The sequence below is a fragment of the Cyrtonyx montezumae genome, unplaced genomic scaffold (assembly GCF_038088225.1).
Source record: "Cyrtonyx montezumae isolate F1298 unplaced genomic scaffold, pur_monq_1.0 scaffold_14, whole genome shotgun sequence".
In the NCBI taxonomy this organism is placed as follows: Eukaryota; Metazoa; Chordata; class Aves; order Galliformes; family Odontophoridae; genus Cyrtonyx; species Cyrtonyx montezumae.
The window spans coordinates 11928840-11956749 of record NW_027071870.1 but is presented as its reverse complement, the minus strand read 5'-3'; the positions used below and the strand labels follow the sequence as shown (position 1 = coordinate 11956749).

Sequence of the window (27910 nt, the reverse complement as noted above, 5' to 3'; positions counted from 1 at the left end):
GTATGGAAGTAGAAAAATGGCAGAATTATTATCTATCTTTTGCTGTCTACACACTTGACTGACCATGACTGTACTAACCCATCAGCAGCGGGTGATGCTGCTCCCTGCCCTGACTCTGCAGCTGAAGCTGAAGCAGAGGCCATATGCTGCAGATTTGTAAACCAAGGGTACTGGAGGTTCACAGTGAGGAGACTTTGCCTTCCTTCCTCTGCTTCTGCTGGGTGGCTGTTTAGCTGTTATTCTTGCTCTTCTGTTCCATCAGTCATGCACGTGTCTTGTGTGTCTCCATCGCTCTGAGCTTTGGGTTTTCACGTTGTACTCCATTCTGCTCTGTATTCTCCCCAGGAACATTTGAGGTTCCTATCTCATGAATTCCTGCCAAGTTCTGATTCCTGCATCTGTTCCAGACATTATCCAGATGCTCTAATTTTTAGACCTTTAAAGACATGACTTTTCTGATCCTATGTTTCTCTGAAACCTAAGTAACCTGAAGCACAGATACAATTGTGAAAGCATTAATCTTACAGTTAAACAATAGCAAAGGCATTCTGGAAATGACACTTTTGACCACAAGATTTTTTGTAATAGCTGGTATGTGCTGAATGTAAATTAATTCACTCTGCTGGGGATAAAGTTACTTTTGTGTAGCTGTGGCTAGATGGAGCTGTCAGAATGTGTAAGGCTGTTTGATTTATGTGCAAAGGCTATGTGCATTAGACTTCCCTGGTATGTGCTATTCATTTTAGCTACTTATGGGGTTGAATGTTGATGCCCTTTTACTGTTTTAGCAGAGATGATATAATGTTTGGTAATTATTTTGGAAAGTAGAGAACTCATTTGGGATATAACAATTAGGCACAGAGACTGTGAAATAAGGTTTGCTTTCAGTGAGGGGAAGATAATCTTAAAGCAAGGACGCTTGAAAAAGTAATGTATGCATAAATGTTTCTGATTAAATGTGTTTTTTTTTTATATATTTATGTGGGCAGAGTTGTTCTAATAAGTGAATAGTCTCTAGTGAGCTACGTAATCTGAAAATGGTATTTCACATTGGATAAAGTGACCTCTAATGAAAAACGATTCTTTTCAGAAGCTATGTTCTCTCTCATTTTCAGTCTTTTCCTTTTAATATTAATTACTAGAATGTTTTAATTAAAAACAGATCTTGGAGGTATTATCTGCTTCCTCTGTTTAGTCCTTTTAAATGTTAATCACTTATGACAGCATAATTTACACAGCAACCTGCACAAGTCTTATGCACTGTGTCTGCTTTGTGTAGAGCCAAACTGCAAACTGCACCTCAGAAGCATTTTTAAAAATAAGTGCATACTTTTGCAGAGATCCAGTTTGGCAGGAGAAGCACAAGGGAAACAAGGTTGTTTATTTTCTTTTATTTATTTATTTGTTTGTTTGTGTTTTTACTGGGTAACTTAGAAAGTAAATGAAGACTCGGTGAGACAGAAAAGCTGTTTCAAGATGGTGCTTCCCAGGAACTGATGCTTACACTCAAAGCTGAATTCTCCCGTGTTTCTGTGAGAAGACATTCAGAGAAGAGGGGAAAGAGAGAGGCTGGATTCAAGGCTGATCTTTGCCTCCCTGTATTCTGCTTTCTTACAGATTTTTTCCTCTTTTTGACAGCTGATTTTATTTGCAGCGACTAAAGGTGTAGTTGTGAGTTCATAAAGCTAGACAATTACTATATATCTCTGTGAGGTAATATATGTTCGTACATGGGACTTGCTCTCTCATTGAAGATGCAGTTCATAGGTTTTTGTATTTATAAATATATAATAGTAAAAATTAAAAGGAACTATAAATTAATTGGAACACCATTAGTGCAGTGAGCAGTAGTCAGAAGAATTAATGTGTTTAAAATAAATAATCTGCTGTTGCACAAGTGAAACAGCTTGTTTTGTGTGGTGTTTCTGAATGGAACCTTTGGCAATCAGATTCCACACATGCTTTAACCCTGTGCAAAATAATGAAAAATGGAGTCACTACTGAATATACTGTTTTGCCAGCTCAACAAAGGATGTTAAGTTCTGCATATTTTTGCATAATAAAGATAACTGTTGACAGTGTAACGATCCATTTGGCACATATAAAATCATGAATGATTTTAATAACCTTACAACAGTTTTTAATTGACTATGAAATATAGTATAGACATTTCAGATGGAGGTAGGACTCGTTCCCTGGAAAGGAGGGTTAGTTCCTTATAGTTTTAATTTTTCTGGAAGAGAAAACAGGAGAAACAGAGAGGCTAGATCAGCCCAGAGGCTGCAAGGAAGAGTTAGAGCTGAAGAATGGAAAGGATCTACTTCAAAGTTTTCAGTGAAGTCCTTGTCTCTAGGTTGAAGCTGATGGCTTTTGGCAATGTTACATTGCCTTCCCCAGTCTGGGTGACTAATTTATGTTGTGCTGGAAAATGCAGTCATCTGTACAGGGGTAAATCAAGCTCAAGTCTAATAATGGTACTGCGTGCCCGAGTTTGGGAGCTTGAAATGAGTGTGCATGCAAATGTAATTTCTCTTGAGTGATTCTTCTTTTTAAAAATATGTTTTTAGATTCATATAGGTGATGTAAGTGTATGGTCCTAGTTTACACAGTGATTTAGGGAATTAATTTCCAAATTGACTTTTGAAAATTGAGACTGGAGTCTTTGAAGCTTTCATACTAAATAATTTAGAATTAGAGTTCTGGCAAAAATCACTGTTTATGTTCCTGTCTCTTTGGTTAGAAGTCTGAGTGCTGCATCTCTATATATAGAGCCCTGTAAGGGTGTGGCACTCTGCACCAGGTAGCCAAGCGTCATGTGCTGATGCAAAGCATAACTGGAGTAATATTGGGGGTCTCTTTTGCTGTAATTCACATAGACAGAAGAACCTGACTTCCAGTGAATGTGCTTTGAGGCTGAATGTAATGTCATTAACGATCTCCTTTCCTTCTGATGTATTCAGTTGTTAATCTTAATTTCTTCTTGTTGCAGCTTTTTCTGTTTGTATTTGTTTTCGTAAGCATCTCCAGGTCTGATTTGAGAAACCACCAGGAAGGTTTTAAAGGCAGACATTCAAAAATGTCTTGACATCTAATTGCTTATGATTTTACAGGATGTACACAAGCTTTTCTCCAACCAAATCTGCCCATTTTTTGTTGAAAATCTGTCCCTTTATCGTTTTGAACACAACTTTGGCTTTGGGAGCTGTGGTTTTAGTGACCTTCTCTGGAGATCGGCTGCTAACGCCACTTAAATTGGGGGTGTTTTCTGCGAAATAAACAGTGCTTAGAGATTATTGTGTGCTGTGGATAGATACACGTCTGGATGGAGATGCACCACAATACTTTTTCTTCATACAGAAATTGCTATAATTGTCTGCTATAGAAAACCAAAACACATTTGGTGAGAATTGCAGGATGATGGTTTGGAGGGTCTCTTTTGCTTAAGATCAGAACTCTTTGCCCTATGTTCATGTGATAATTCTGGCAAGTCAAGCCTGGGATACCACAGGAAGGGGCATTTATGACCTGTTCCCAGTGCATGCTGCTCACGTCAGCCCCTCCTTGGCTGAAACAGCATTGCAAGCTAATTTTGTAGAAAGGACAGTGCTAATGGGCTGCAAGTTGTTGTATCGTTTTCACCATTGTTACATTTCAAAGTTATATTAAATGTTAGTCAAGGGGAACAATTGGTCATTTGCATTAAAGAGTTTTTAGTGCCTTATTTAAAGAAAGGGAGGCAAGAATTATTGACTAATGTGCTGATTATTTTTGCTATTATGCATAAAGTGAAGAATATTGTTATTGTTTTAAAATGTCAGAAATAAATGTCTCTTTGACATTCTTTTTTAAATACTAGATAATGAAGTTAGCTGAAAAACATTCCAATCTTGTTTTTTTTAAGGCCTCTGAAAATTTTCGGGGGGAGAAAGTGTTATACAAAAGGTAGAGGGTATGAAGAGTTTTACCTTTCGAACAGACCTTGACATTGATTTAAAATAAGCCTAATTTAGCAGATATTATATTGCATGCTGAAGATAATTTAGGCTAATGTCAAGGACAAGTGTTATCTTTTCCTTTGTTGTAGTGAGGTATTGAAATAATGAGTGGAACAGAAGGGAATCACAAAATGTTTGAAGTTTTTCATCTGTGTCTCTAGATGGGTATTTTTAATCACGTTCTCCTGGCTTTTGCATGCAAATTACACTGAATAGCACATACTATACAAAATTAAGAGCTGTATTTTACCAAATCTATTTTCTTCAAGTTTAATAAGCTTGCAAAGATTCATCTGTGCTTTAACTAACTAGGTACCTTTGCGTACCTCAGCTGAAATTCACAACTTAGGTTGTTAAATACTACTGTTTTGATCCTGTAGCTGAGAAACTGAAAGCTTTTGGTATTTTAGAAGGTTTCTGAAGCCATCTTTTCCTTGGTTCTAAAGGATTGCAGCTCCCAATGACAGATGAGTCAACTGTTAAGATTTAATACATCTTTATTTCAGCGATATATCTTGCCGTGTGACACCAGCCCCTCTAATGACCCCGGTGTCTGGATTACTTACTGCATAGCGTCACTGTTTAACTGCCGACCTCTGTGTCAGAAATAAAATTCAGAACTCCTCCGAGCTTCACACTGCTGACATGAGGCCTGCTGACCTGCAGACTCATCCCATGCTTGTAGCTTCAGTTGAGTGTGAACAGTCTGGCATCTTATAGGGCCTTGCCCTCTTAAAAGAGGAGGCAGAATTTTATAGCACTCTAAAATGTATGTAGAATTACTTCTGAAGTAATATTAACAACATTGTCCTGTGTAGTTCACATAAATTCATTAGTGCTGAGGGAGTAAAATTGGAGGAGATGAAATCGGCTCATTCACATGCTCAGAGGAGTGCCCGCTGCCTTCCATGCACGATGTGCTCTCTTCTGATACCGTGTGTTATTCACACAGATCTCTGAAAACGGAGTGGATGTATTTTTTTTCCTTTTTTCTTTTCAAAATGAGCTAAGGATATACCGTGGTAAATCATATACTCTAATAATTTTGCAGAGTATGTGCTTAGCCTTGAAGAAGAGGGCTGTTTTCACAAAGGGATTTTAAAAGAAATCTTTTCTGTGTAAATTGCGGATTTAAGGAAATAACAGGCTAGCATTATATTCTCTATGCTTTCAAAGGAAGAACCAGGGAAGAAATGACCCATTACAAAAACCCAATGATTCAAAAAACATGATTGAAAAACTTTCTAATTTAGGACAGAGATATGTTTCCCAGCTGCCCTCATATCCTAGATGTATTTGGATTTAAGCGTTTTGGTATTTGCTGTGTGGTGGAGCTGCAGTAACCGAAGAAAGGAAACTTGAACTTCTGTTCAATTGTGATGTCTTTGTTTTTGCTGAGAAGCATCAGAGAAAAAAAAGAAATATTGTTTAAAAGAAATGAGAATCTTTTTCTCTCTTTCGCTGTCACTTTAGCTGAAGTTTTCTGCTTAGTTAAAAGGAATGATTTCTGGGAATGATTTCTCCTTTATCTTAATCAGGACACTTCCCTTTGCTGTGAGGTGCATCTACAATATTTTTTTTTTTGCTTTTTTGCGGTTATTGCCACCTTCATATGCACCAGAGCACAGCGATGGCATTCCCTGCCCATTGGCAGGACTCAGCTTAGCAGCTGCTGGTGTTGATGACGGTTGGTGCTTGTTGTGGAGCAGGCTAGAAGGTAATCCAGGCTGGCTGTGGAGCCTTCTTCAGTGTGGAGATAACAGAGCTAGCAAAAGTTAACTGGTGTTAATGACCACTATCTGGCTATGGAGTTGGACTTGGTGGTCAGAAAGACTTTGCTGAATAAGAGCACACCATTGATGGTGTGTTCTCCATGCATTCTTATCTGATAGACCACACATTGCACCTGGCAGCATGGTGCTCATTCAATACATGATGCATGTCTTATATATCTGTTATAGTGGCCTTAAGTTACACCAGGGGAAGTTCAGGTTCAATATTAGGAAAAAATTATTCTCAGAAATATTGATAATGCATTGGAACAGGCTGCCTAGGGAAGTGATGGAGGATACTCACTGCCCCTGGAGGTTTTTGAGAAAAAAGTAGGTGTGGCACTGAGGGACATGGTTTAGTGGTCATAGTGGTGACTGATCTTAGTGGTCTTTTTCAACTTTTATAGCTCTATGATATTCAAAGTCTGAGGGCATGAAAAAGCAAATCTAACCAACTTGTCAGTCAGTGCAATGGTTTCTTTCTCTGTCTATCTCTCCATCTGTCATCTAGAAGGACCTGGATGGGCTTGAGAGGTCATGCAGGATGACCTTAAAGTTCCCTTCCAACCCACAACGTTCTGTGATTCTGTGATCTATCTGCCCTCAGAATACTTTCAGCACTTGCCATATTATTTCTTGGTCTAAGTCTCATCCTGAATTAGGCCATGGATGCCCAGAAGGGAGCGATTCAGTAAGAATATACGCACAGTGCTTTGCAGGGTGCCATCGTTGTGCTTGTTTTTAGGCTGTTGCTCAGCAGTAGAGGAGAGAGGGGAGGAAAAGTCTTTTAAAAATATGTCATTTTAAACTAATATATTTTAAAAATAGTCTGGTAAATTACAGTATGGTATCTAAAACTGTATTTAATTCCTACTGGGAGAAGATTAGATTGCAATTTAATATTGCTTCTAGAATTTCTCAGATCAAAGTGCTGTAGGAAATGAATAATCAAAAGCAATGTTTTAATAAAAACCTTGTATATTTACTTCAGAATCACTTCCTAGATTTAAAGAATTATGAAAGCAGCAGATTCTTAAACAATCTGTAAAATTAAAGTGTCTTTTGATTTAATAGACAAATTCTGATGTTACAGAGATGATTTAACTTGGTATGTTATGCTAAGCTCGGTAAGGGAAGAATGTTTACTTAGTCAGCAGATTTAAGAATTACTTTCAATTAGACCTATGATACATTTTCCATTATTGATTATTTTGTGCTGGGAGATTTTGAGGGGGCAGAATATATGCAGCAAAAAAATATATAGTGCTGTGTGGAAAGCCTGCACAGCAGTATAGGCTGGGAGCTCACTGCCTGTAGTGTAGGAACTGACCTGGCAGGCAGCCTGGGGACAACTATGTCTTGAGCAGGTCTGTAGCAGATTGAGAGGAGTGACTATTTCCCACTACATTTGCAATATTTGATTTCTCCAGTACAGAAAGACCTATATGCTGGCCCAGCCAGAGGCATCAGGATGCATTTAGGGGCTGGAAGAGATCACATGGAACAGAGGCCGAGACCTGAGTAATTTGCAGTAGTCCCTCCAGTTAGAATTTGTCTGTGACTCTCTAAGAGCTTATGCTTCTGTGTAATTCATGTAAGGTCTAATACAAGGTGTTAATTTGATTGTAGAATGTGAACCTTGAAATGACCTTCATATGTTTTCTAAAGCAATAATGCAGTAAAGCAAGAGAATACCAGTTGCTGTGCTCCCTTCTATCTAAATTACTTTGCCTAGTTGTTACTGAAAGCTAGTTCTGGCTTCTTACTGAAGATGATGAATTAGCACAGGTGAAGACTTTCTTGAAATTACAATGGCTTGTTGTGCTACAGTTCAACTATAACTTTGAATTTAAGCTCTACTTGCCTTTTTTCTCATTTTGAAATATTGGGTGATCTCCAAGTCCATACTGAGGGGCTCAGGTTTCAGGTTGGAGATATAGCTCAGGGTGCCCAAATAATATCTTTTTTTAATCAATCCTTTTTTTATGTCTGCAGGCAGTAGTGCCTTATTTGTTAAAATGTCCCCTTTTTCTGCATTTCATCTTACCAGTTCATTGATAGATAGTTATATTTAAATGGGCTTTTAATGAGCCATGTAGAAAAGTGAAGCTCAAGGAATTATAAGTATTTAGGTATGCTATGGTGTCATTAAAGTCAGTTCAGAAAGCCTACATATCGATTTTATGTTTAGAATCTTTTGTGTCTAAATTACAATTAGAGTCTACCTTGTTAATTATTGTCTAGAATTTGTGTTCCTTCCTCTTATATTCATTTGTTTGTTCACATGTTCACCAACTTGTATTTCTGGACACTTTGGGCTCTGGGGTGCCATTAGCTGGAATTTGATTTACTGCTGATCCTTACACAACAAGACTTTGCTAATTCTGCTTTGTAGCATGCACAGAGCAGTAGTCCGTACTGTCTGCTTTGGGTTATTGCCAGTTCTACAGTGTTTCTGTAGATGTTTGTTGGCATTCTCTTCAGTTGTGCTCACTGCATGGGAAAGGGGCAGTCAGTTAGGTGGTACAGATGCTTATGGCTGCACAACTGTCTGGAGAAGATTTTGGCAAAGGGAAAGGTGCCTCAGAGGTGCCCTGCTGCAGTCTGTTGAAAGCAGAAAAATAACCACTTGTGTGAAAGGCAGTTCCATATGTGGAGGGCTCTCTTGCAAGAGAAGATGTGTAACAAACTCCAGAAGAACCCAGCAGCTGTGTAAGGGAAGCCCACATCTGGAAATCATTGTGTGGGCCAGCAGGGAGGGAATGGCTCAGCCAGACGGATGGAGGCTGCTGGGCACCCAGCAGGTCAGCTGCAGAGCACAGGGCGATGAACAGGGGAACAAATTGGGAATGGCTGTTAGGAAACACTCTGACAATTATCCTGGAGAGAAGAAAACAGATATTTAAAATAGATCTTAATTATTGGAAAAAAAATATCAAAAAAGAGATTTTTGCAGGTGCTGATGCCTACACAGGAGACAGCGTCAGATTCATCGGTATATTATAAAAGAATTTATGGGTTTTGGAGAGATGCTCAGGAGTATGTAAAATACAAGTGATCACTTTGTCAGTCTGGCATGCCACAGGAAAATTACAGCTTGATGTTCTAGCTGTATGGGTTTTTGTGAAGTAGAGGATTTCAGGTTTTGGATGAACTAATTGCACTGTAAGACTGATGAATTGTTTTACATGGTCTTAGTATTCAGTCAAAATGTAAACAACTCTTGCTGGTGTGAATTTTTTATTTTTTTTTTAATCCAGTTAATTAAAATTCAAGCACTTAATCTAGTGCATTAATTAAGACTTCATATGTGTTTACTAATTTTTAATTATCTTAGAATCAAAGGAAATTGTAATAATGAATGTTGGAATGCAAACTGCTGCTGATCTGTCAGTAGTAGAATTAATCATCCTTCTTGCTTTCTATTTATTTGAGTACATATAGCTGTCCAGTATGATATGTCCAGTCCTGGATGAAGAAAGAGAAAAGTTTGTGATGGATTCCCTTTCACAAGTTGCTAAAGACTGGAGATAAGGGCTGGGGAAATTGACAGAACGTTTCCATAGGTGGTAATCTAAACACAGCAGCTGTCTTTGTATTTGTAACTGCTACAGAATAGTTAAAACATTTTATTTTCTTGGAAAAATTAATAGATGCTTTCACTGGGGGCCAAATTCTCAGCCTGTTCAAACTGCTGTTTTTTCCCTATGCCAGTTTATATTGATGAAGAATGTGGATCTGTATTGAAATCTCCTTTCTATTGCTATTATAATTAGAAATGTAAACATGTCAGTCAGAATTAAGCCTACCATTTATTAAATTTGTTTCAGGATAACAGACTGTTTTTTTTGCTACTGAATATTATTTCTTAGTTCCAGATTTTTTATTCAGTGATTGAAAACTGCAAGCACTGTATCCTGCTGCAGTCTGTTAACCATAGTTTCAATTCCTTGAGTTCAGATTCAAGTCCTGTGGGTTGGTGGGGTTGGGAGCGGGGAAATGGTTTAAAATATCATTATTACTGTTAGCACTGTTGTTACTTATTACTTATTTATTATTGTTGCTGATATGACTTTGGTCTTTGACTGCCAAATAGCTCCACTTTTCACTACATTTTGGTGGAAAGCCTTTTAAAGACCTGATCTAATATTAATCAGCTTATCTGCTTTCTTTCTTTGATTTCACTGATTTCCAGTGTGAGAATGATTGGTGTGGTGGATTTCTCAGGTCATTTAAATCTAGGATTGCAAGATGGAGAACAGGAGACACACCTGTGTCGTACATTGGAAGTAATCATTGCAGAGTAATTCTGGAATGAGGTAGTGCAGTCTGCGTTATTTGAAAATGGACACAGGGTGCAACTGTGGTAATTTCAGTTGTGTTTAAAAAAGAAGATTTAAAAAAAAGAAGAAATAATGAAAAGAAAAAGCCCCACCCTGGAAGCTGTTTCTCAACAGATGCCGTTATTTTCAGGCACATCTTTGTTTTCTATGCTCTTTGTACACCTTGTATTTAAAACCTATCAAAACTTGATCAGTTTAACACTGATTTGAAGGCTACAAACAGCTACTGTAGTAAATTGTGCTACGTGCTTTGCCAAACTAGCACCACGTATGCATTTGAACATGACAGGTTATTGCTTCCCTAGTATAAAGCATACATTACTGCTGTGGCTTCTGGGTGCATCCAGTGACCTCCTGGTATGGCTTGTGTCCAAGTAGCCTTCAGGATTCTCTTAATGTTTGTTATCATAATGGTAGTGTTCTGGGCTTGTGGCCTTCCTAAGTACAGCTGTATGTTGTTCCTTATGTCACTCCTAGAGGAATTGCCTCTGAGGAGAAACTGGAGAATCTAGAAATTAATGCTCAGTGTGTGAGTATGGTAGAAGATATTTTGTTGGTCTTTTTTTTCCTGTAATCTCTCTGTTACCCTAAGAGTGAATATCAAGCTCTGGAAGTCAAGGTGCAAGCTGAAATTCATTATAAGTCTTTCTGTCCTCAAGACTCGCTCGTTATTAGGAATGCCACTACGGCAGAATTGAATGTAAAGTTAATTAGGCCTGGAGAAAGCTATCATGGCTTGTGTTTCTTTACAGGTCATATGCAAAAATGTTACAACTTGGTATGCTTTTTATTGGAACTGAAGCCTTTTGAAGGTTTGATGCTGTCAGAATGGTGGATTACCTGTGAAAATACCTGAGATCAAAAGCTGATCTTGAAATGAGAAGCGTTTTGTTTTAGATGTTCTGAAGTCATAGATTGTAAGCTGCTTGGAATAGGCAAAAAGCTGGAGGGAACTTACAGTAAAACATGTATGTGTATATATATATTGATATGAACGCACTTTTTAATATGTTTAATTTATTTACAAATCCTTGCAGGAGCATGCAGTGATATTTTTCAGTTACCCTCGAAGGAGCAGAATGTAATTTGGGGATTTATCTTGATACATGCCATGGAAAGTAGAAGATCTGATGCTTCATCCTTGGAATTCTTAAATTCATCCTTTGTGTACCGATACCTTTCACATTTTCACTTGTGGATTAATTTATTTTCAGTAGTTGATAATTAGCTGTTATACAAAACAGTCAAATTGTTACAAGGGTAAAGTGTGCCGCTTTGAGAAATGTGCTTCATTTTGTGTAAGCATTGGTGTTTCTCAGGGTGCTACAAAATTAACCGTCTCATACTGTTGATGTACTGATGTTTTAGATGTTGTCCCAACTCTTTTGGTGCTATCTCATTTGCAGGTTTCTCGAATATAAAATGATTTGGTAAAACCACCCACTCTATCTGCTCTTGCAGCCTGTTTTTGCTTCTGCTGCCTACATTCCAAATAGCCCTGCAGAGAGCACTGACTTTTACCCATTACTGATTTGTTCTTTCTCTTTTGCACATGCCAGAGCCTAAATTTGCATTAGGAATGGAATTATTGGCAGAAGCTTGCTACTCTCTGCAGTTTCAAAACTACTCATTAAAAAGAAAAAAAACAAACGTTAATGCCTGAAAGTAGCTTCAAAAGCTCTACTCCCAAATGATTTTCATTTGGGCTTCCAGTTGCAGTTTGTAATTTGTTTATTTTTTATTTTTTTTAACCAATGTTTGCATAGGTCAGATTAGAGTAATGGAACTGTGGTTAAAATCTATAGGATGAGATGATGTGAAATTCACTCAAAGAATAAAGGGAAAAAAAAAGATAAAAAATGAATTGTTTGATTCCTTTGGGTTATAGGAAGCCTTAAGTGTTGTTAAAACAAACAATTTGCAGAGATCAGTGGAGGTTTAAGCTGATTTGCTCCATTTACCCTACCATTTTGGTCAGAAGAATGTAATGCGTTATTGGAAATGTCTTTCACATATTACATTATATATTAATTTATAGGCTGAGGAATGCTGTATCCATGGGACTTCTCTACCCATCTTGAAAATTAAGTTCTAAAGTTAAATGTGTACAAGAGCTGGCCTTTCCCTTTCGGTATGGCACTGAAAATAAAATGGGAGGAATTATTATTTCTTTCAAATAAAGGCATTTGGAAAAAATGCATCAGTTTTACTGAAAAAAAAAAATGATGTTTTTCCTATCTCCTCTCGCAATGGTGAAGTTTAACAAGTCATAATTAAATTAGTGATTTGGCTAAGTTTCAAACTGGGCTTTGGCTCTTATTTTTTTTCTTGGAGAATCTGGAAGCAAACAACAGAAATATTTCTGGAAATCTGAATAGTGAAATTTCGCAAGGGAAGCCCACAACTGAAATCATGTTAGTAGATATTAATAGATGTCAGATTAATAGATGATAAGGTAACTTGTAGCGATTTGATCACTGTAGATTGGCTTCTTACTCTGTTTACAGCTTTCAGTATGTATTAACATCTCATTGTGTGTTTTTATTCCCTAAACTTACATTATTGCCAGTGGTTTGGCTTTGTAACAGTGATGCACAGAGAGGTATCAGAAGGCAGGTGGTGACCTCCAGTGCATAGGTGTAGAGCAGTTTTTGCACTGCTGAGTGAGATTGAGGGGGTTTGCTGGGAAAGATGAGACTGTTTCCTGGCTTGGTGTCCCTTGCTCTGTGCTCCTGGTGCTGGGATCTGTGCTGGGTTGAAGCTGCTGGCCCCTGGCACAGCTGCCTTTCCTTGGGCTGGGGTTGTGCTCTAGGCATTGATTTGAGTCAGTGCTGATGGGCATTCCTTTCTTTTTGGCAGGAAGAAATGATGAAATGCTCATCTCCAATGTCCCTTTGATGTTGCTCAAGGTTTCTTATTAACAATAGATTAAATGTCATTTGCAGCTGGTGGCTGTGTTTGATGAGCAAGATCCTCACCATGGAGGTGATGGCACCAGCGCCAGCTCAACAGGCACGCAGAGTCCTGAGATTTTCGGCAGTGAGTTGGGGTCCAACGCAGCATCAGCCTTTCAGCCCTACCAAGCAACAAGTGAAATTGAGGTCACCCCTTCAGTCCTCCGTGCAAGTAAGTCAACGTGCTCCATATCTCAACACGTTTCATCTTTACTTCTGAGGATGCCAAGTGTTCTTACGCGTTCATGCTGCTGGGAATGTGATTCATTATCTGTCCTTATCGTAAGCTGATCAAATATGAGAAATGGTTTAAATGCTGGTTGTGTGCAAGTAAATAAACCTTTCTGTTTGATAAATTATTTATAAGCTGCTTTTAGGAGCAATAAACTCTTTATGTGCTGCCAGATTAAAATTGTCCTAACACTGAAAATCACAGCAAAATTTCTAAAGGCAGTTGCTGCATGCTGTATTTTTCAGTTTGCCAGTTTTGTTGAATTTAATGAAGAAAAGGGTGAAAAACTACTAGAGGCAGGAGCACTTTCTACTGAATCTCTTAAGGTTGCTAGGTTATGCTCATCACCTTTCCTTAAAAACACCGTGAGATGTGCATTTGTTGTGCTGGAAGAAGATACTTTTCTAAAAAAAGTAAACCTTAGCCAGGAAAATCCTTTTGTTTTGTTTATTTCAAAATGTAGAAACTTGCAAAACCACAAAGTCTTAATTATATTTAGATGAGTGTTCTTGTTTGGGAAGGATTCTGAGTATTTCAGCTTACTAGAAAGGAAGAAATTGCCAAATGACATTTACAGCGCAATTTTCATTGTTGTTAAATTTCTCATGCAAGCAAGACAATTTTAGACTAGAGCAGTGTGCCCTTCTTACATGTACTGTCTGTCATTTCCTCCACTGAAGTTTTGAAGTAGTGATGGCATCCCAGAAAATTCATAGCAGAAGTTTGCATCAGTCAGTCCTTTGATATTCTGCTGGGTTTTAAAAAATGATTTGTAATTCCCAAGAGATTACTTTTCTGTAGGCGTTCCTTTAATGGATAAAATGTATGTTTAAGTAGAGGGATAAAAACAGAAATGGAAAAGTTAGAACTCACCGTTTAAAGTTTGAAGGGTTTTGTATCAAAGTGTTTTCTGTAAAAATAGGACAACAACATTTAAGACTTATTTTACAAAGATTTGAATGCGTATCTTTTGAAGATATGACTGTATTTCATTAAAATACAGAATTAAATTAGGGAAAGGATAAATGGGAGACAAGAATAAAAAATCATCCTGGAATTTCAGTGCCCTTTCATTTTGCTGTCAGTGGAGTATGGCACTGCTAACTGCGTATCTCAGTTTTGTGCGTAAGACAAAAAGCTGTCCTCCTGACTCCGCAGCTCAGGGGTGGCTCAGAGCAGATAGTACATACACATTTTCTCCTTAGTGTGATCATCTGGTGTATTATTCAGTGTGTCGATGTTAGTGCATCAAAATCATATGGCACAGATAAAATTCAGTGATATATTGGACAGCTCTCTTATCTTTGGTGTCATTCTGGAAAGTACATGTAATTCTTAGCCAATTCACTGGCTGCTAAAATGGCCAAAAAGTGCTTTGAGACCCAGCAATACAAAGGTCTGTAGAAACGTCTAAGAGTTTTAAAACTGCTGGTAAGGGTTACAGCTCTTTTGACACATTTTTAATAAAATTGTGCAAAAATAAAATGGGTGAAATGATTTGTCATAAATGTTATTACAAACCAGAGATGTTGTCTTACCTAGCTATTGCTTTTTTTTTTTTTTTTTTTTTTGAGATGTTGACAATTCAATATATTTCCTTTGTAAATGTTCCACACCACAGGCTAAGGATTCCAGTCCAGTAATACTATCCCATATTAAACCTACCTTTACCAAGAATTTCATTTAAATATACATTGAAAATGGAAATAATATCCCTATTGTATTTCCTTTATAATTTGTGAAGTGAAGCATAGCATACAAATGGTATTCTCAGTGTTTCAAATAATTATCTTCTTACTGTGTAAGTTCTATTCAGCAAATAAAACCCATCCAGTTTTGTGGTAGATGCAGATCCCGATTATTACATGTTGACAAGGTCATATATCTATTAATTGGATTGGAGATGGGATACAAAATTGCTGTAATTATTGTAATTTTCTAGCTAATTGCCGGGTTGGCGGTGAATATTTTACTTCTAACAAATGAAAAACAGTATTCCGCCTGAAATTGGTTTACGGCATTTTAGACATTTTGTTTTATATCCCTGGTGCTTTTTGCTGGCGGGCAGGGTGCTCTGCTCCTCACAGCTTGTGCCCAGGCTCTGTCCCACTCAGTGCCCTCTCACCTGCAGCACGAGGCCAGGGCCGTCCCCGCATGGACACTGCTGGACCGGGGCGTGATGGGGCTGAGATTTTCTCTTTGTTCTGGTTGCCATGCCACCCCTTTGTTTGTTTATAGATCGCACCACCGTGCCTTCTCAGCAAGGGAAAGGTTAGCTAGATCAGGTCCAGCTGGAGAAGTAATATTCAGCTGGATTCCCTCTTTTCCCGTGCACAAACACAACCTGTACTTTGCACGCGGGGGGTTGTATCAAATTGAATCTTCCCATCTAAATGTGGAAACAAAAATGATGCAGGTCTGTACCCCCTATGTGGTTGTGCGTTGGGAAAATGTCCTTCATCGATGAAAGCAGCTGGCTTACGCTCATTATCTAGCTCTCTCGCCTTTTTTTTTTTGTTTTGTTTTTCTGTAACCTAAGCTAAACTTCCCATTGTTGTATTTCATCCCTTGAGCTGCATTATTTTTTGAGCGTGCGGAGCACAAGGCGTGTTTTGTGTGAGCCCGCGTGCTTTCTGGGAAGAGGCTGGAAGCTCGCTGCGGAAGATTGTTAAAGCAGACTGATGTTTATTCCCTGCTGAAATCTAAACTCGAGGCGCAGGTGAAAATTGCCAAACCTAATGAGCAATTTGGCAGATAAGACAGGATGTCAGGCAGTGACAGTTCAGCAGTGGGTGCACTGCCTGTGAACCAAGTTGTTTGTTTCACAGCACTGCATTTAAATATTGTAAATAAAATCCCTTTTCTGCTACATGAGGTTTTGTGAAAAGGGCCGTCTCTTTGTCTAAAGTTCCTTTTAAGTTATTTAGCTTTATTAAATAACCAAGGCCAGTCTTAGTTTTTGGCCTTGGTTTGATTATGCGTTACCACTCTCTCTGAACATTTCAGCAGTTAAAGTTAAAATGTATTTTTAATGTAAAACATTATTTGGAAAACATGTTAGGAGAAGTTGAGAATACTGATTTTTTTTTTCTTAGTTCAGAATAAAGTAAAGCAGTTCAGAGATCATTCCTGCTTTTAGCTTTAGCTTTTAGATAAAATGCGTCTTATGGGAGATAATGAAGATGAAGCTAGGCTCTTCTCACCTGGGTGCAGTGGTTGGGGTGGGGGGAAACAAACATGTGTTACAACAGTGAAAATTCCAGTTTTGTAGGAATGGGGACAGCCACCAGTAAGGTTCTAAAGGCTGGAGTTGAGCATCTCCTGCAGTGCTAGCCAGAGGAGTGAGAATTTACAAAGAGCCAGCTGGAAATGGTATGCTTCTGCAATGTATTTGCTCAAGTGATCTATACCAGATATTTTAGTAGGACTCTGGACAAGTTTCATATTCTGTATGGCAAAAATGCCCAAGATGAGAATATTATGCAGTGAGCACGCAGCTGGCTGCTAGAACGTGCTAGCCATATCAAGCAGCAAATAACATGGTGCAGTTTCACATCTTTGTCTGCCCAGCAGCATACCTTCTGCTCTGAGGTCACCTGCGTGCATGTGTGTTCTTACCCTACCATGGAAGCAAGTCTGTTTATCACAGGTAGGAGCTCGCATGCAGACTGCCACTCTGAATTAGTTGCTACATTGAAGTGCATGACCTTGCTAGTCTTTGAATTTGTGCATGTCTCTGAGCCCTGTGAGCTGTTTTTAGTAGTTCACTCGAAAATTAAGAGGACATATCAAGTATAGTCCCTGAGGACTCTCTTAGGTTAAGGACTGTTCAGTATTTTAATAAATCTGAACTGGAATAGAGAACATGCATAAAAAAGCCAAGATGGACTGTCAAGTACTTTGAAAGTCAAGGCTTTAGTTCAATATTCATACTTTATGCTCTGAAATCGGTGAGATGCAGTCACCGTACCTAGGAGGAAAAAAACTGCAAAACAATACTAGTGAGCAGCTCACTGCATAGTACTGCAGGAAGGGTTGGTATGGTGCCTCTGGGCGTTATGCTGTGCCACCAAGTGCCGCTGTGGGATCACAAAGGTAGGTCTAAGCAGGAATGCAGAAGCTGGAGTGACAAGCTGTGGTGCCAGACTTAGAAAAATCATAAATATTGAGAGGAACAAGAAGATGCATTGGAGTCTATGAGTTGGAAGGACTGATTTATTAGGATAAAATTGATAGGATCCAAGTCTTCACATGTTTTTTTTTCTTGTCCTCCCTGTCTAGTAAGAGAAGGGCAGCTAGCATTTCCTGGGAAAAGTCTTTTTTTTTTTTAATAATCTGTAGCCTAATAAGCTTTTCTTACAGCTTGTACAGTAAACAAGTCTTCATGGGAAGGATTCAGAGGCATCTTCTGCTCACAGCTAAGCACTGTCACATGCTATGCTGTAAGGCAGGAATGTAATCACTATGGCAGATATATCCAGTTTCTGGCCAAGCCATTGACTTATTTTGTAAACACAGGCAAGCCACTACTTGCATACCTTGTTAAATATGTGTCTTTGCATCTCAGAATTAGTGTTCAAAATATCCAATACTAAGCAAAACAGCTTAAGATGTGAGTGCATAAATAAATGGGAGAATTTCAGTACTCAACATTTTACATCTCTGATTTGATTCAAGTTTTTATCTATTAAACCCCAAATGCATATTCTAAAAATCAATTTGTTAATATTTATAGTGCCTTTGTTTAAGAGATTGGAGCACAGCATGTTAATTAGCAAAGAATTTCAGGGATAAGTTTGTATTTATTCTAGCTTCAAAAACAATAATAGAACACCAAGGTTGGAAAAGACCTCCAAGATCGTCTAGTCCAACTGTCCACCTACCACCAATATTTTTTCACTAACCTATGTTCCTTTAGTACCACATTTAAATATTTCTTGAATACCTCCAGAACAGTGACTCAGTCGTCTCCTTGGGCAGTGTGTTCCAGCGCCTGTGGACTCTTTTGGAGAAGAAATTTTTCCTAATATCCAACTTGAACCTCCTCTGGTGCAACTTGAGACCATTCCCTCTGGTCTTATCACTAGTTATTTGGGAGAAGAAGCTGATCCCCACCTTGCCACAGTTTCTTTTTGAGTACTTGTAGAGGCTTGTTAGGATTTCCCCTTAGCCTCCTTTTTTCCAGACTGAACAATCCCAGTTCCTTCAGCTGCTCCTCACAATATTTGTGCTCCAGAGCCCTCACCAGCTTCATTGCCCTTCTCTGAGCATGCTTCAGTGTCTCAATGTCTTTCTTGTAGCAAGGGGCCTACAAATGAACACGGTACTCAAGGTGCAGCTTCACCTGAACTGAGTACAAGGGTCTATCATATCTATATAGAATTATATCATGTTTGAGGAGAAGATGTGGCCGTGTCCATTTTCTCACCTTTGGGTGCTCAAGCCATTTGAGAATTCTTATTCATTTATCCCTGTAGCTATGTCAAGGATGTGATTATTTTAAAGCCGGAGTTATTGAATCAAAAAATCAGTACCAGGTGCTGCTTTCTTCCGTGAAACTAAATTTGTTCTCTCTGCAGTGCAGTTCTGACTTGAGTGATCTCCAGTTGGTGTTTTCTCCAAGTGTAGTGCTCTGCTGTTAATTTGGGATTGTTGAGCGGTTTAAAAACCATGTGTTTTTGATGAGACCGTGACACATTTGTAAAAACAAATGGATTTTAAACTGCTTAAGTTTCTAAATTAACCTTTAATATCTTCAATCTTCTCAGTATATCATCAAACAAAATACTATGGCTTCTTGTAGGATTAAAAAAACACTGAAACCAATAAAGTAAAGAATTTTTGAACCCTCCGTATTCTCTAAAGGAAACCTTTGTATTCATGGGGCATTTCAAGATTTCTTCCCATATGGTGAGAGATTCTTTCTTTGAGTACTGATAATGAGGAGTAACAAAAATATGGTATTCTATCTGATATCTGGTGGTGTTTGTTTCATAGTTTCAGAAATATAATACAAGGCAGGTAAGGGTTATGAAGATGTGAAGTATTGAATTTGAATAGTTTAAGAAGTCAGATTGGATTTTACTCTGATTTTGACATGTTAAATAGATTTAATGATCACTTGAACAAGAAGCTATTATGGAAATTGCAGCTGTATCCTGAGAGTGTTCCAAGATGTATTTGTGTTGTTGGTTGCGATATTTTGTTTTCACCATTCTTTAAATGAGCAGTATTTTTTTTTCCTTAGAGGAACTGTATGTATATACAAACATTTTGCCATTTTATCTGGGCAAACATCATAGAGTAGCTGTGCCAGTCCATTATATTCTGTTAACAAACCTCTATTTCCATTGTGCTAAAACTGTTTATGGAAAGAGTTTGTCATCACACAAGTATCAATAAGTGTAATAACCATTTCTATACAAAATGTCTCGATTACTCTCCTGTTCTTGTTACTTCACTGTAAGTAAACAAGAAGCAACACAGTGCAGATAAAGGAACATGAATTTGAAATGAGTAGAAAATACTTTTTTTGTAGTATAGTCAACCAACCTGTTTTTTATTTTTTTTAATTTAGGGTTGTGTGGTGTGTGTATATATAGGAGTTGGGTGAGGACTGTTGTCCCATGTACCCAACTTTTTCTACAAAAAAACCCCCAAACATAGTACTTACAGTCACTTATTCTAAAACGTGGTGAACACTATGCTTAGGCATCCTTAGTATCCAGCACCACCAGCCCACAGGAGGGATGGATATCCTGGTCTCTTTTTGCTTTACTTAGAGGCAGCAACATCAGTTTTTGGGGGGTGCAGAGCTAACATGAATTACTTGCAGACAATTTTCCAACAGGAGAGGGTGCAGTGTTTGTCACATGTATTTCATAATTCAGTCAGTCTGAACTGAGATGATGCTGGAAGAGGTTGTGGAACATTACACTGCTGGGGCTCTGTGCAGCTTGAGCACCGATCTTATGCACAAAAGCAACATCGTCCCCACCCAAAAGAAAGCAGCATGTGAGTTATGTTATGACCAAAAGCCCAAGGCTGTAAGATATTCTTAAAATGCATCCCTAATTACTCTGAATTTATGCTTCAGTGCGAGCATTATTGCTTGTTTTTGTTCTTAATTCACAAGAAACCTTGTTCTTCTCTCTATTGCATTTGCAGCACGTGAACTTACATGCTCCTTTTTTCAGATGGGGACATGTTTTGGAGATAGACCTTCTCTTTTGCTGATTACCGGGAAAAAAGTTGCTTTCAAATCTGTCTTTTGACAAGTGCTTTTGAGGGGGATGAAACAGTGACAGATGGCTGCTGGCTGAATAAGCTTGTTTTTAGTTTGTGCTTTATTTACTCTCATGCTCTGAATAGGGCTGAAAGATGATACAGAAATGAAGGAGTGGATGAGAAATAACACTCCATTAATTTATTGCTTGATTTCATACTTTTTAAAAGATCAAAATTTGTCCTTTCTCCCACCCGTCTCTTGTAAATCTGAACTGAACTGTGTAAATAAGCTGAGCACCAGCTTCAGAAATGTGTTGGGTTCATGTTAGGGGCAGATTAAGTATTTAGAGTGTAGGTATAGCATATATCTAGAACTTTCCTATAGATATTTTGGCACGCAGTCCTGCTGGGTGCTGTGGAGGTGACAAGTTCAGCTCATACTCGTGAGGTGAGGCAAGGACCCGCTGTCAGGTCTCCTGGTGCAACCCAGGCCATGTCCCTGTCTATAGGGAGAGCCCTGGGTCTTTACCTCTATGAGACTGCATGAGCAAATTCTCTATTACACAATGACTGACTTCTGGGGTGGATTTTGTAGCCTGGGTTGATGCCAGAGCTCAGCTGCTGGGAGCTGGAGGTGGATGTGAGCTCGGGCTGTAGTCCAGGTCAAAATTTCTTTCCTCTCTTATGGATTAATTCTGTCAGCAGTTATGGATTTGTAGAAATGGGAAGTGATTGTAGAAATGGGAAATGAGCTGGGGAGTGTGTACACTTATGAACAAAAGCAAAGTGTTGCTTAGATTAACATACAATCCTCGTGCTTCTGCTTCCATACATGCACTAAACCGATGCACAAAGGTATCAGTACAAAGCTACTGTGTTATCTTCTGGAAGCTGTGCATATGCACATACAAGTTGGGGGCCACGCTTCTGGAGGCAAACTTTTGATCAGCCATTAAAACTTGGTCTTTAGTGGGTGGATTTTACTCAGTACTCATACAACACAGTTCACAACTGCAAGAAAAACTGGGAATTATTTTGTCAATCTTGAGCAACAGCCGCAGAGGGTGCAATGAATATCTAAAAACTTCAGGTCTTAATTCTGAGCTAAAGACCCAGGGCAGCCTTTATTCTTGGGGAGGATCAGACACCTTCAGGTTGTGTTTGTCTGACTTTTTTTACCACTTACTTCAGAAGGGGCTGGAGCATGGCAAGCTGCACTGCTTGCTTTCCATTGATTAGGGAGAATCAGGGGTGAGCTGCTCTGAAGTAGATGTCTGAAACCATGTGAATCTCATTCTGACTGTGATTCAGTCTGTAAAAGTAAACTTTTATTAAAAAAAAATATATATATATGTATATATGTATATTTAATGAGGTAAGATGTTGCCTTAAAAATGATCATTTGTGCTTCTGGAGGAGAAAAGCTATGTGGCATTTTACAGATCTGAAGACTTATAAATGTGACTCACAGAGCAATTTCACTTGTCTCCAAGAACTTCCACCACAGCTGAAATTATGCTTGGGAAGTATATTTGGGTTGTATGCTATGAGTGCAGATAGTCCCATGTTAACTTTTCCCAGAGCAAAATTGACCTCAACAAGCTTTTATGAAGTTTTATTGTTAAACTTGTAATGTCATTGCATTGGGTCTGGATCAGGTATGTAGATACTATAGCAGTGCTGCTTCCAGACTGGTAAAGAGGCAACTCTGCTTTTCTTGTAATGTATTCTAAAAACCAAAAAACTAGCAGATAATGCTGTGTGGACCAAATGTCAGCCTAGATCTGGGGATACAAGTGTAGCTTGGAACTTAGCTGTGCTGAGGATCTTGGGCTGTTTCTGCCATTCTACATAGCCAGGTTTCTCCGTGCCATATCCCTCAGTGCACGCACAGCATCAGTGTTTTGTGGCTGTCGCGGCTGTAGCACAGCTGAGGGTGTGTGCTGTGAGCTGGAGGCTCTTTGTATGTGTGCCCAGCCTCTGAGGGGGGGCTGGGTAACAAGATATTCCTCCATTATCTGCTATTGAGGTAAGGTTTTTGACAGTCTGCAAGAGAGAGTGAGAGTAACAGCGAGCAGCAGCAACTGAGTGATCTTTGAACCAGTGGATGCAGTTTATTTTTAGTGCATTATAAAATAATGAAATTGTTCACCAGTTTCTGATAAGCTGGAGGGTGAGTAGGCACACATATCATGTTAATCAGCACTATAAGAAATAGAAATCAATATCTCAGCAGTTTTTGATATTCCTTCTCTTTCTTTCTCTGCTTTTTGGTGTTTTGGAACCAAAATCTCAGAAATGTTTTCTGTGTTTGAAAGCTTTTTCCACCAAATAAAAAAGTGACATTAGCTTCTTATATTCCAATCCATTTTAAGCTCTGATCCTTAAGAACTTCATTAGATGACGCAACGATTTCAGGTCAAGCACTACCAGTCTTTTAGGATGATTTCCGTCTGAAAGGTCTTGCGTAGTGAAGTCTCTTGATGTTTTATTTAAAATTTAGTTAGGCTCTTGACTCATGGAAAAATAAATAAAAATGAAGGGCTTACTGGAAGTGTTACAGTGAAAAAATGATGGAACTTCTTTTTCAAATGAACAGCGTGACATTTATCCGTGAGAAATATCCACTAAGTGTATAAAGTTACTGCTGTAGTTTGACATAGTAGGCAATATTTCTCCGAGTATTGTACATACAGATGATTTACCTCTACTTCTGTTTTAAGTTCACCTTTAATGTAATAAAATATAAGTGGACAGTCTTCCCATAATCCTCCTCTCCCATAGCTCTGCACTTTGTTGTTTAAATGGCAGCATTACAGTGAAACAAGTACGTAGGTTGGTCAGTCTGAAAATAAGTGCAAATTCTCAGCTACAAAACATAGTCACCACCATTGCCTATGGTCTTTTGCCAGCAAGGAATAAAAGCCTGCATGCCATGCTTGGAAAAATCTGCACCAGTGGAGAAAGATTCCTGGAGAGCAGTGGTGCAGGGCTGGAGGCCTTGGCTTGCACTGGGAGCAGGGCTGTCCCTGGGTGTGGGGTGTCAAGGCCTCAAGCCAGCAGCAAGGGGAGGGGAGGGATGCTGAACTACTCAAAGCCTTAGAGGAATGAAGACTGAAGAAGCCTCTCTGAGTGTTCATTTACTACAGCTTGGTCTGCATGTGTCTTGTGTCAGCAACAGTTTCTCCTTAATTCTGTTTGTTTGTTCGTGGTTCATTGCTGTACTGTGATAAGAGCAAAACCAGAAAGCCATTGGGTGGTGAAAAAGCTGTGTTTCATTCACATCCCTGTGGGGCACTGTGTGTCCACTGTGCTCAAAAGAATGGCTGTGCAGGAGTTGGGAGGGCATGGGATGGCTGTGTGGGCCGTCCCAGCTGCTGCCCTGGGCTCTCCTTTCCATTCTCAGCAGCTTGGAGGATGGGGTGACCTGTGTGAGGCTGCTCACTTTGCCTGGCTTGGGTCTGCTGCATGGCTCTTGGAAAGAGTGCTCAGAGCACATCCAGGCACATGCTAGCTGGTATTTTTTTTATACTAAATGAGGTTTAGGGCAGGTTGTAGTACTGGTATTTATACACTCTTTACCAGGGATGTCTGCATGCCTGCTGGTGTACAAACAAGCTACTGGGAGCCTCGATTCCCTGCGTTTTACCAAGTGATTTTGTGGATGTGAATTCTGTGCATGGGATTCCTGCTAAGGACTGCAATGAATATTCAATCGCTCCTCAAACCCTTGAGGCAGTACATCAGCTTCACAATGCAATCTGTGCCGTGCTCTGTGTGCCATATACAGGCTTTGGGTTCTTCATCTTCGCAGAGCTAGGGCTTTGTTCCATCCATTTCCATTCTTTTTCAAAGTTGGAATGTTTTACAAAGGGTCAAAAATATTTTTAGCCAAGTGTTTTAATTTGTTCTTGTGCTGTTGCATATAATCCTCCCCCTCTGTGTTTCAGCAGATGTTTTAAACATTTTCTGGGTACACATACTTTCAAGGTTTTTTCTGAAAATGAAATAGTATTTACCAGGCATTGAGTCCTTGTGAAGCGAGGTTATTTTCCTCTGCTTTAAACCTCCCTGTTCTGACAGATGTCTTGGAGTTCTAGGACAAGAGACTCTCGGTATTTGCTGTATGAAGCAAATAAAATTGGTGCATAGTTAGAATTAGCTCTGAAAGGGGCAGTTTCTGACCTTTGTGGGAGGAAGGCATTTCATGGACTATGTTTTCTGTAGAACTTACTAAGTTTACTAAATAATTAAATCCAGTAATACATTTTATGCTGTATCAAAAAACTGACAGCTTTTGTAAGGAAAGATGCCTTTTTCTCTTCTCCTTTAAAAAAACAAAACAAAACAAAAAAGAAAAACCAAAACACATGTGACATGTGTCACATACAAAGAAAATATAATGTCTATTTGATCTTAAAATCACAGCTTTAGTGAGAGCGATGACAATCTTCTCTCAAGGATAGATGCACTTCAGTTTTATTTTCACTCTGACCAGTAAAATTAAGTACATTTGTACCATTTTAGCTATAACCCTTCTTTCCCAGCTGTATTGAAATATAAATTCTGCTTCCTTATTTCTCTTTTTTTTCCCACTTTTTTTCCCCCCTGTCATTTACTTTAGACACCTGAAGTATCATTTTCAACAATGAAAAGTAAGGAAATATCAGTGGTGGAGCTACTGCTTATGGCTCCTCTTGTGCTCTGTGCGTTTTGCCTGTAGTTGCAGAACACGAGATGCTCGGGGTGTGGGGACCAGGCTGCGACCTGTGAGAATGTTGGCTGGTGGCACGATGCTGCTTCCTTCTGCTTCCATCTGCTGAATTCCAGATTCAGAAGCCAGGGGAGCTGTGTCAACATGGTGCTTCATGAAAGTTTCAGATTTCTGTTCTGAAAATTTCTGTTCCTATCAGCCCATGAAGAAAAATGGAGAGAAAGGAAAACAGAAGATAAGAAGAATTAAAGAACAAAGCAGCACGAGTCAGAAAAGTAGAAAGGTGGTTGTGCAGGGAATGCTTACCTCCCCAGGGTCAAATGAAAACACATAACTGTTTCCTTGATGTTACTTTGCCAGACAATTACTCTAGGAGCCATGTAAATGATGCATGACTGTGAAAGAGAGTGAGTTTACTTTTGCCCTCTCTCTCCCTTTCCTCCTCTTTGCAGAATCTGAGATGTAGTCCATGGCAAAAACAGCAAAAACAAAACACACAAAAAATAAAAAAAGAAAGAAAAAGAAAGAAAAAAGCTTAAAACAAATGAAAAAGAGGGAGAATCCCAAATGATTACGTTTTTGTTATTTCTTAAGTGTTAATCACAAAATGAAAAATGGTATTGTGTGTAATCTTAGATTTGTATAAGTGCATGATGACATTTTGAATTACCTTCCCTGAAACACAAACTGTGGATGTCTCAGACACAGCAGACATTCACTGAATTGCAGAGCTTTAAAAAATGACAGTCCTGGGGCTTTGATGGATTCTCTGTCTACTGAAGTCTTGAAATTAAAGTCAATATTTTTCTGTATTTCCAGCAGAAGTTAAAGACTAAAAGCAGACATTATTGCACTGCGTACCTGGGCTTATATAGGTGTTTGACAGGATGATCACAGGGTGTCTTCAGGATTTGAGTCGTGAGGCTTGTTTGGAGCCTTGTCGTGGTGCTGCGGTGTGTGTGGTGAACAGTTCTTTTCATAGTTGGCTTTGTGCTTTTCTCGTTTGACATTCTTCCTCATTTATTTTCTTACATTTTCTTTGTTTTTAGTAGTTGCAGTTTTTCCATCTCTATTCTTTCTTATGATTAATCTGTTGGCCCCATCCGGTCCTGCAGCCTTCTCACCCCAGCTGCCCCTTCTCTACCTCCACAGCTGCGACCTGCAGGCCTCCTGCAAGCCACCCAGCCGCCTTCTTTCTTTTTCATCCATGCCCGGTTTTGTTTGTAGGTGGATATTTGGTAGTTTTGGTGGTGATGGTTTTTTGTTTTACAAGCAGTTCCTCCTTTATGCAGACTGCAGCTATGGAGCAGCACTGGGTTCCTTCAGCACGGCTTGGCCTGAGTTTCCTGCCAGACAGACTGGAGACTGAGCTGCTGCCCCAGAGCCACAGCTAATATCAGTTCTGTGTTAATGCTTTACGCTTTCTTGACTGGTTGACAGAAGCCTATCTGTTTTGCCTCAGCTAAAAATTGAGCATCTTCAGCCCTTTTCTCCCCGGAGTATTTCTCCCCTTTACGGCATTTTGTGGCCAGCTGCTGGTGGAGTGAAAATTCCTGAAGCGGTGTTAGTAAGGGTTTTGCAGGGGTTAATAGGTAGGAAACCAGCTTATTCCTCTGCCTGTCCTGGGGGCTTTGTGCTGTGAGTGCTTGTTGTTGGGCCATCAATGAAGGAGACCTAACTTACCTTAGAAATGTGATTTTTTTTTTCTTAAATAGGAAAATAGGTTAAAAATGTATGATACCATGGAAATGCAAAGTATTGTTACAGAAGGAAAAAATGATGATGTGAGAAAATTGTGTGAGAAAAGCAGGAATGCCTGTACGCCTAGGTTTTCATCCCTTTGCTTTTACAGCAAAAGACTAAAAATACTTATGCAATATTAATTCAGGATATACAGCAAATTGGCATTTGGAAGCATTCAATTTTCTTCATAATTGTTCTCCATTCACTTGGCCGATTATCAGTAATTTCAGGGAATTAGAGATGCTCCTTTCATAAGTTTCTAGTGAACTCTTTAGAATTGTCAAACAATAACAAACCTGCCACTTAGGCAGCAATTTTCCCTCTTGCTGTCCTCACACTAATGCTTTACTGCTGCTTGGAAAGGCTAGACAAGCAAACTGCCACACAGCAAATCGGGAGACTTTTTTTTCAGCCTCATGCTGTTTGTGAATTTTGATCCAAGAGCTTTCTTCATGTGTTTTGATCCTGAAAAGGCTTTTATCCTCCCGTGTGGTTTGGGAAGGTTGTTTTTTCTTGTTAGCAAGATTTGCAAAAGTATATTTTGCTAAAGAACTTAATACTATATTTTTGTAGATTAGGCTTGAATTTCTTTATTAATCCCCAAATGAGTCCCACAGGCTCATAGTTTAAAGTGTATGGTGTCCAAGTCTTCCATTTTCCTCAGCTGTGAAATGAAAATAAAATTAAAAAGGAAATGCCTTTTACTGAAAGGATGTAACTGCTTCCCTGTCTGCTGCGGGACTGCAAGGAGCTGCACAGTTCCCAGGGGCTGCAGCTCCTTTTCTCTCCATTGACGTGGCAGCAGCAAAAGTGGCTGTCCTTGGTCATGGTATCTGGTCCTGTTGTTTTTTGTCATTACCCAACAGCTTCTGAGGCACATGTGCAACACTTTGCTTTAGACAAATGTTAGAATCACAGAAGGGTTTGGGT

The 27910-nt window shown here is 39.0% G+C and overlaps 1 protein-coding gene across 14 annotated transcripts in view; it reads left to right on the top strand.

Moving 5' to 3' along the window:
- Positions 1 to 27910, top strand: part of PARD3 (par-3 family cell polarity regulator) — a 425974-nt gene that overhangs the window by 123077 nt on the left and 274987 nt on the right. For all 14 annotated transcript variants that reach the window (XM_065731482.1, XM_065731480.1, XM_065731479.1 and 11 more), the window contains one exon: positions 13056 to 13236. In XM_065731482.1, the coding sequence (XP_065587554.1) occupies positions 13056 to 13236 (181 nt within the window). The remainder of the gene's footprint in view (positions 1 to 13055; positions 13237 to 27910) is intronic.